Below are 9,643 nucleotides of genomic sequence, written 5' to 3' on the forward strand. Positions count from 1 at the left end.
TTCCTTTTCTAGGCTAGTCTTTTAGGCTCTGGTTGCATCTCTTCAGGTTCCTTTCAAGCTTGGGGTTGGTGTACTCATTGTGCGCCATTAAGCGGAGAGGGGTCCTTCTTCCTCCCTTTATCGCTCTCTCTCTCTCTCTCTCTCTCTCTCTCTCTCTCTCTCTGCTCTGGTATAGGGCTCATGCCGTTCTACCAGTCATTTTTTTACGGGTATGGTGTAGCGCCATTCTGGCGTTTTTAGGATATCTACTATCCCGTTATTCCTGCTCTTCGAGCTGCTTGGGTTGCTGTCTGGCTGTTCCGTCACAGCTTTCCCCCTTTATCGGTCACTCTGTTTCCGAATCGGATGCTTGGCGCTTTCTGTTGTTCTGTCGCAGACCCACCTCCCCTTTGGGGTATGGCTGTGGTATCTATTCTAAGTAAAGTAATCTGCGGCTAGATGTCTCTATCAGATGTATGAGTTGCTTACCTTCGGTAACGATGTATCTGGTAGAGACGTTGTCTAGCCGCAGATTCCTTAACGCCCACCCAGCCTCCCTGTTCTGCGAGAACCTTGCAGAGTGTTCTCCGCTGGCCTCTTCAGTTGCCATTGGGTTAGCTCTCACAGGAGTTCAGTTTGTGGCCCCCCTCTGAATGTTTCTATATACAGTTAAACTCTGCTGAGGGGCTCCTTTCCTGTAATATGGCACGAGGAGATTCGGTTTCCTCCGAAGTTACCTTCCCTTCCTTCCGTCTTTTCTATTGACTCGGGCCTTGGTCTCCTCTTGGTCGTCCTCTTGGGGGTCTGTTGTGCTCTGGTTTCATCCGTCATAGGGAAAGGGCCAGTCTTTTCATCCATCCTACGGTACACTGTTGTTCTTCTGTGCTCTGTTCTTAATAAACGGCACAGTTCTACTTGGCAATATCAGTCTATTTCGGTCTGTTGAGATGTTCTTCCCTTGTTGCACTCAGGGAAGGGTCTTCGCTTAGCTTGCAGGGCTTATTCTCACAAGCTTTTAACTTATATGTAGGCAGTGTCTAATTCTGTCTTTTATGATGGTGTCTCCACCATCCTCCTTCTTGTTCTTGGATTTTCATCCCTCGCACACTGTTCCCATACTTTCACAGTTTTTAGGTCTCACGTGGCGTACTGCGCACATGCGCAGTCGAGCTCGCGAGATTTCATGTTTTAGAGTGTACTTCACTAGTGAGGTTTAAGCCCCGCCCCTCTTCCCTATTGGCTGGCCTCCTAAACGGTGGCCAGCCATTGGAGAAGAGGTCCTAGTGACGTTCTTCGTTTTCGCTAAGCCCCGTCCTTTTCAGACTGGGCTCCTTGACTTACTGCTGAAGTAAAAGGTTTCTTATCTTCTCTATGGGTCCAGATGGCCCCATAAAGAAGATAAGGAACCTTTTACCCCAGCAGGAAGTCGGGGCACCCAGTGTGAAAGGGACATGGCTAAAAGAGAAATTTCTTTCAACCGCGGGGATTACATTAGTAGCAGCACCCAGCCCCTCGGTGAATCCTTCCCCCTCCGTCATTAGGTGCAATTATTGTATGAGCCTCCACCACTGCTGCAACAATTGGTATTAGTCCAAGTGTTTGGCTCCCTCGCGTCCAGGCATGCTCTCTCACCCCCCGCCCCGGACGACCAGCGTGTGCAGGCCAGGTCAGTCCAGCCTGGCTCTTCACTCCTAGCCGAGGCAGGCCGGACCGTTCAACGGTGTGTCTGCAGCCTGGGGCGCCTAACCACTGGCGCCGCTCAGTCTCCCCACTCTGGTCATCTGAGCAAGTCCAGGGCAGCCTTGGATACAAGGCAACAGCAGCGACATTCGACCTCACTGAACTCCCGGGACAGCGGCCAACGGTCCTGTAGCAGCCCCGATGCACGGCCGGTGTTTTCCCTACGTCCGCTTGAGTCGAGATCTGCCATTTTGGTGCCGCTTCAGTGCCCGGCCTGTAAGCAGTTATTGAGGTGAAGCACCTCCAAGAAAGATTTGCAATCCTCAGGGTTCAGCAGCTGTTGATGCGAGCTTGTGCCAGCCGATGCCGCGTATTATCGATTGATGCAGCGTGGGTGCCCCACCAAGGGACGGGAGCTCTGCAACTATGCGACCTCCAGATAAAAGGTAGCATTGTGACAACTACAATTACTAAACAAGGCATTAGCATTCTCGAACATTTATATAGGTTTAGCAAATGGGGGCTGGTCTCATGTGTTCCTGTGCAGAGCTAGTACTCGGTCATCCCACCCATCTGTTTAGCATTATAACATCCTCACAAGAATGACACGCTGAACTGGCCCTGCCGGGATTGCAGAAAGCAAGATTCAAGCCGATCGAATTTAACATACTGCACAGGTACTAGTTGACACCACAACACTTGTGTAATAGCGATCACAAATGGCAAAAAGTATGAATGCACATTGTTCAATGAAATAAAATATGTCTTTAGATACCACTTATGTGGCTATGGACACTGCATAACATTCTCAGGCTGCAAAGGATTTAAAGTTAACACGTCACTTTCTACAAACTCAACAATGCTGTAAAGGCGGCAGACCCCTCGGGCTCTCGGCTGGCGTGGGCTGTGTCTCTTCCACCCTCTGTGACTCGGCACAGGGAAATGTAGGAGCGGGTGCGTGGCCGTAGGAAACATATGGAGCCCGCGGACCTTGCTCTGTTTACCCTCATCTGCTTGTCTTAAAGGGGTGGCATAACGGAGCGAGCGAGCGAGGTCAAGGGGGTGCTTCGGGCGTGAATGCTTTTCCCTCCAGGTGGAGAGTAGCAGCCTAAGGCAGAGGGGCTGGGAGAATAGCAAGGAAGGCGGCATGTCCTTTGTTATTGTTTTCTTAAAGGGTGCCGGGCTGTTGCGGGGACTGAGAGTTCAATGACTGTAGTAGGCGGAGGGAGTAGGATACTTCAAGTAGCGCTGTGGACGCTAACGTGCGCCAGGTGAGTGTGGCTCTGTGTGTGTATGTGGCTCTGTGTGTGTGTGTGTGGCTCTCTGTGTGTGTGTGTGTGTGGGTGCAAATGCAATAGGTCTCGCATTTGCGAGAGATTAAGCTATTGGCTTTGTAAATGACAATGTCATTTAGTTATCTGTTTTGAAAACCAACACATAAATAACAATTTTGTCATTTACAATGCCAATAGCTCTAACTTTTGCAAAGGCGAGACCGTTGCATTGTAAATGCTTGTTTGTTGGTGGCTCCGCGTTGTGCCGCGGAAAAGTTTCTCAGAAGAAAACTGACGTTAGAGCGCCGGGAGGGACTTATATGACCTCGCTGACGTCACGTACGTGGACGACGTCATGGCAGGGTCGTGTGGCGCCGTCTCACGGCACGCAGAGGTGCTGCTGCAAAAAAATTCCGGATACAGTCTGACGCCTGGAGATATTCGAAGTTAAGGAATCTGTGGCTAGACAATGTCTCTACTAGATACATCGTTACCGAAGGTGAGTAACTTGTACTATAGTCTGCTTCACGTTTCTAGAAGGTGAATTGGATGTCTTCTTTCTCCTTATCATGCACTGCTCGCTCTCCCTCCCTCGCTCTTTCAATCTTGCTCTGTCTCTCTTTCTTGCTCTCTGTCTCTCTTTGTCTCTTCCTCTCTATTTTTCTTCTTTTCTTTACTTGCTTCCCATCGTTTTTGTTCTGTCTCCCTTCCCTCGTTTTTTGTGCCTTCATCACACTCATTCTCTCTCACCTTTTGCTTTTTGTTCCCCCTTGCTTTTTTTCTGTCTCTCACTTTCGCTCTTCTTTTATTATTCATCTCTTTTGCTCTGTCACTCTCACCCTGTCTCCTACCCTCCATTTTTCCTTTTCCTTTTCTCTTTCCTCTCTGTATTCCCTTCATTCTTTATCTCTGTATTGTCGCTGCCCTTCTTGCTCTCTCTCTTCATCTGTTACTGAAATGACTCTTTGTAAAAGAAGCCAGAGGCAGGAAATTGATATCTCTTTTTTGCTTAGTGACCCCAGTATAATATAATCTGTGAACGTTTTTCAGTAGCACACCGTCATCGTCCACATAATATAGCAAAGTGATCAGGAGCCGGATATAATCTGCTGTTCTTGGGACTGGGAAGGTGAGATTATGGTTTATTGGTAAGTAGCCAGCCAAGGGGTTCAAATGAAGAGTAAACAATCTGTCAGATGTAGCAGAGAATCAGGAAGGAGTCTGAACTTCTTAGATTCACGTTAAGTGAAGAGAGACCTGCCCCAGTCAAATAAGCTATCAAATACACAGACCATAGTTGACTGCTGCAGTGGATGAACATGAAAACATGCCTGTCTATAAATACAACATTAGGTGTAGAAATGGAGCAGTAAACCCTTAGATTGGGCCAATATGAAGTGGAGCAAAGTGTCATGAAATGGTAGCATGGTTAGCCTTGGCTTGAAAACCATCGGTGGAGGAGTGTGGGCAGAATATGTAACTCAGGGCAGTGAGCAATATATTAGGGGTCGGTTTAAAAATATAAATTGTAGGAACCATGGGTAGTGAAGCATATGAGGAAGGGATCATGACAGTGTGCAGGGATGCTGGAGATGGTCAATGTTATAATTTAATGAAGGTGTGCATCACACAGGCTTCTGTCACTCTTTCCTATCATAAGCTCCTTCTCTCTTGTTTTTCAGGTACCTAATCGGAGAAGAAGGTTACTGCCTCACTTCTTTGCTGAGTGCACTGACCTATGTTGAGTCCCTTCACAGAGGCGCAGCAGAGCTGTAGCGATACTCCAGAGCTTGCCAGTGGATGAAAATCCAGGAGGAGCTACGCAAGATGTTCCTCTTCTTAAGGAGGGATGGGCTGGAAGCCCAGAACCTCTCCAAGTTGAAAGAGTGACTACAAGACTCTGTATGGCCTTCAGTCAGCATCCAACATTTATTTTTGTAAAGCCCAATATGCTCCGAATTACTACTTCAGGGTCTTTGGAAAACCTGTGAAGCCTGTATATATTTTGAGGTGAACTGGTAATGTATTATTTATTATATAGCAAGTTTAGTCATAGGAAGATAACTACTTTGGAAAGGGGTAACAGCAATGCTTGTTCTCTTTCTCCGGACAGTGACTGTACTGGTTCTTAAAGATGCACCACGTGCGCATTAGCACACTAGAGCATCATCACAAGACAAGCATTCTATCATTAACACCTCAATGGTATACTTAATCAGAGAGGGTCCCATATTTAAACTGAATGAAGCATGTGAAGGTTAGTAAGTTGAGAATTGGCTATTCTCTGTATTGTCTTGACTAATAATTTGCACTAATTATCTCTTTGCTTGGAAGATCTACTAAAGGCCAAAAATGGAACAGATATACAATCGAGGACCCTGCTAAGGAGAATTTTTGCCTCTTTGCAAAGCACTGATGCCAAGTCTACATTATTGTCTCTGTACTGTGAATCTGGAAATTACTATTTTTAGAAGTTCTAAATCAATCCCCATTCAACAAAACAGTTTAATTAACCCATGCCCATCTAAGAGGTTTTAGAGGAGATGTCTTATCTTTTGTCCCATTCCACTAATTACAAATCTTAAAAGATTTAGCTTTACTGTTGCTAATAGTAGGGCCATTTAGAAATGTCAAAGGATTTTTTTATAGGTTTTCCTTGTGCTATTGGTAAGATTTGTAAAGACATAAAGGCTCCATGTGGTCCTAATTTAGGACATACTTTGGAAAATGTCTCAACATACATGAGATTTTGTCAGGGAGACTCAGACTGTGAAGTTGTATCGATCGGTCTGATATGATATCGCATAGGCCAGCATTGACATTATCTATCAACTAACAACCACAGGGAAATGCTTTCCATGTTATCCCATCATTCAAAGTGCTAGTTAACATTATACCCAGAGGTAGGCAACTTAATGGTTTCTTGTAAGATATGACACCGATAATGCCAGGTATTTTGTGCATGGCATGTGACGGTATCACCAGTGTGCAATAAATTGTTCATTTAAAAAGCCCTCTTTTAGAGTAGATCAGTTCTAGTCTTTTATTAATGGTGGTACTGATGGATTGTGGATCCAAAGGAAAAGAAAGCATGGCTCATGTTGTGTCCATCAGTTACTTTATGCCTTCTCCATAAGCAGTTCTGCACTCCCTGTACTCCTCACTGCTTCAAAGCAATGCAGTGTCCCACTCTTGCAAACAATAACGCTTTTGTTACTGTGTGCTGCTAACTGGGGGGATCAAGGTTGGTCAAAGATGAAACAAGACAGAACCTTTTTTTTTAAAGTTCACTTAATGAAGCTGTTATGAGAGCTTTGAAAAAGGTACTCAGGGGAGGGGTGTCTCAAAGATGAAGGCCCAAGATGAAACAAGGCAGAACCTTTTTTTTTAAAGTTCACTTAATGAAGCTGTTTTGAGAGCTTTGAAAAAGGTACTCAGGGGAGGGGTGTCTCAAAGATGACGACCCAAGCTGGATATCCGTTTTTTAATTGTGGAGCCCGAATTAATTATCTTGGACGTCCTGCTTTAGGTAAGTAAGGTCACAAACTGTGCGGTCTACTCTGTTCTTCTCATTTAAGATTCTTTTATGGTGTCTCTTTCCAGATCTAGAATCTCTTGTGAGGCAGCATAAGGACATTCACAAGGAAAGGATTAGATTAAATTGAGTTACTACATTTGGAGCACATACATTTTGAACATTGGTAATGCCTTTATGCTGTTGGTAAGGTTAACACCACTGGTGAACCAGTGAAATGGATTTTTACGTATGGCAGGATTTTTATTCCAATAACAGCTGCTATATGACTGCTGAAAGTGATAAATATTGTTGTGATATTCATATTGGACTTACCACAGCAAAGAGTCTAAATTTGTGGGTAGGGTTCGCTGTTTGCTGAGTACAACTTTTGCCCTTTGTGACCCATCTACATCTGGGCTGTTTAGAAGGTAAACAAGGGTTTCTTGAAGGGATGTAAAGTAAACCGGTTTCTTGAGCAGATGTAAAGCTTTATCTTCTATTAGTGACTGACCAGTACATTTGGAATCTATGTTTCTAATACAAAAGATAGAGTTCTCAGTTTCCATAATGACTGGCAGGAGGCACCGTGGACAACTGGCATATAGCAGACCACTTTTTTGGGGCTTGCTAATCCCAATAAAAGATGATCATTAAAATAATATATGACTAATGTTAATAAATGTTCTTCTGTTTTGAGATCCTACCAGAAATCTTTTTTTTGAGTCCTTAACCACCTGGATTTTACCAATCAGGAAATATCTGATGGCAATTGTCATAGTTTTAAACATTTGTTTTACAAAATCAAATGTAATTTAAAGACGAATAGGCCTTAAATCTGCTAAAACTTTCTTAAATGGTCATATCCTGCACCCTTTTATTTTGTATTATATCAGCTCTAGGTAGCATCTGTTATACTGTCACACAAAACTGACAGCACCTATAAATTATTATCCAAGATATTATCTAACTTATTCATCAGCAGCTTACACCAATGTGCCTAGGTTTATTTTTCATTGACTAACGTAAATTGTTCCAATATAAATAGTTAAACAAAAGCACAGTGATGGGTTCTGCTAACCACTGTAGGAACATAACTACAGCAGCAGCGTATAATCTATGCATAAGGCCCCATTTCCCTTTGGATGGGCTGTTCGCCAGGCCACCCTATGGTTAGAGGTCCACTCCTCCCCATACAAAAATTTAGACTTCATGCTCCAATTAATGATCCCTGCCTTGGCGGGTCATTTCGACAAAAGTGTTCTGGCCGGTGCAATGGATGGGCAATCCGCCATACTAAGTGCTTGGTGGTCCTCCATGCTGTGATGGTCCACCATGTTGTTGTAGTCTGCTTAGCTTTTTATTTTTTATTACTGAAAACAATGTAAAAAAACAAAGCTCACACATAAGATGTTTCCTCCCTTTGCATCACGGCCATTGTTGATTTTAAATGGCAAAGGCTGCTGTGTCTTGTTTTGGCAGAACTGAGCAGGGAAAACTTGCACTGGGAAATCCAGCCGCAGTACTGCACACATTAGGATGTGTTGACTGTGGCAGAACTGTGGTGGATGATTGTACGCCAATGGAGTCACTCTACCAGGTCAAAATATGCGGTTTCCCCACCTCTAAATGGAGCGGTCAACCATCAGTTTGATGTATCAGGAGCCCCTTCAAATGATGACTGAGCTCCCACACCACCAAACTTTGATTGATGATATTTGTTTATCTCCAACAATTCCAAGATCAAAAATGTGTGTATGAAACAGATCCACTGTACACTCAGAGGGTATTACCTCTTCTGTCACCCTACCATGTGAAAAAGTAAAAAGAGCGAACAGATGTTCCTTTGCTTATCTTTGGAATACAAAAAGCATCCTGAAAAGGGCACATTTTCTTTTAATGGAGAATACAGATGCAGCGAGCTATAGTATATACTAAATTGTTCCTCTCTTTCTGTAGAGTACATTCAACTTAATTAAGTGTACCATAGTCATAAATGGGAGGGACCATGATAGGCAATTCACATTTTCCTTTTTGTTTATAACAAATTAAATAGTGTTTAACATTTACAAGATCCTGCTTTCTGTCATCTGAATTTAGGGATGAAAATGTGTCACTACACGTTCCCAGATATACTGTAAACAGGCAGTCGCACAGTGTTGCCATTTACTCAATGGAAGTACAAGATTAAACCAATGTTGAACTTAAATGATCCACGCACTGTATTGGCCACTAAATAAGTGTATTTTTCTAAATTATAATCCATTTGTATCTCTGGAATATAGTGGATATTTGGAAACTGGGGAACTCTATGAATGTTTTACTTGTTACAATCAGTTCCCATAAACTACTGCTTTAAACATGTGAAGGGGGATTTCCCATTATCAAAAGGTCCAGTTTGATCTCACGAATCCATTATTATCAGCAGTTTTAAATTAGTTGGGTGAGGGAGTTTGGTTATTAAATCTGTTTGCTCTGTTTAGATTTGTAACAGACATAGGTGTCATTGTTGAAAGAGGCAAAGGTCTTTGACAGCTATGAAATGGCTTTGTAGCGATATATCTCTTGTGCAATGCAGAACCTGTTTAGACATTTTATTATTCTGCTTATGGTATGTGTGCTTACAGTATGTATATTTGCATACACTACATTTGAACTTTTTAAAGGACGAACCACTTTAAGAAATGTGAAAAAATATTTATACATATTATGCCCAGTGGTGGAACAAGATATTTAGGCCAAGACTATTAAATGTTGAAAAATAAATATCCCCTGTGTCTTGTGTTTCTTGGATTTAGAACCTTTTGTTAAAAATCAGGTAAATGTTGCATGCATAGGTTGCCCTCCTGCGTTTTTGCCTTTATTGATGATTCACTGCATGAATGACCAACAGATGATGGGGTGAGTTGGACTTCACGGGGTGGGGAATGGGGCGTGCCCATCTGCCGAACATGGCAGATGTGTGCTAGACAGACTCCCGCCTTCAGTCTGTCCCTATCTGGAAACATCTGTAGGGGAACTGCTGATTTTAACCACTGACTGGTGTCCAGAAATGTGACAGCCTTCGGACATCGAGGCCCAAACTGTTTGAAGTGTCTGAGCAGACATTTTGACGGGCTGAGGCCTTGTAGCTGGGACTCCCGCAGCACCCGCTCCAGGAGATCTCCAGTCCGGATGCCGCCTCTTTGAGCGGCAG

The 9,643-nt window shown here is 43.6% G+C and overlaps 1 protein-coding gene across 1 annotated transcript in view; it reads left to right on the plus strand.

The window, feature by feature from the left end:
- VPS9D1 (VPS9 domain containing 1) overlaps positions 1-9,213 on the plus strand; it is a 339,137-nt gene extending 329,924 nt beyond the window's left edge. Inside the window, exon 15 of the mRNA XM_086945790.1 lies at positions 4,616-9,213. Coding sequence (XP_086801916.1) covers positions 4,616-4,709 — 94 coding nt within the window. The 3' untranslated portion in view covers positions 4,710-9,213. The remainder of the gene's footprint in view (positions 1-4,615) is intronic.
- The last annotated feature ends 430 nt before the right edge of the window (positions 9,214-9,643 follow it).

The sequence above is a fragment of the Lissotriton vulgaris genome, chromosome 12 (assembly GCF_964263255.1).
Source record: "Lissotriton vulgaris chromosome 12, aLisVul1.2, whole genome shotgun sequence".
Classification (NCBI taxonomy): Eukaryota; Metazoa; Chordata; class Amphibia; order Caudata; family Salamandridae; genus Lissotriton; species Lissotriton vulgaris.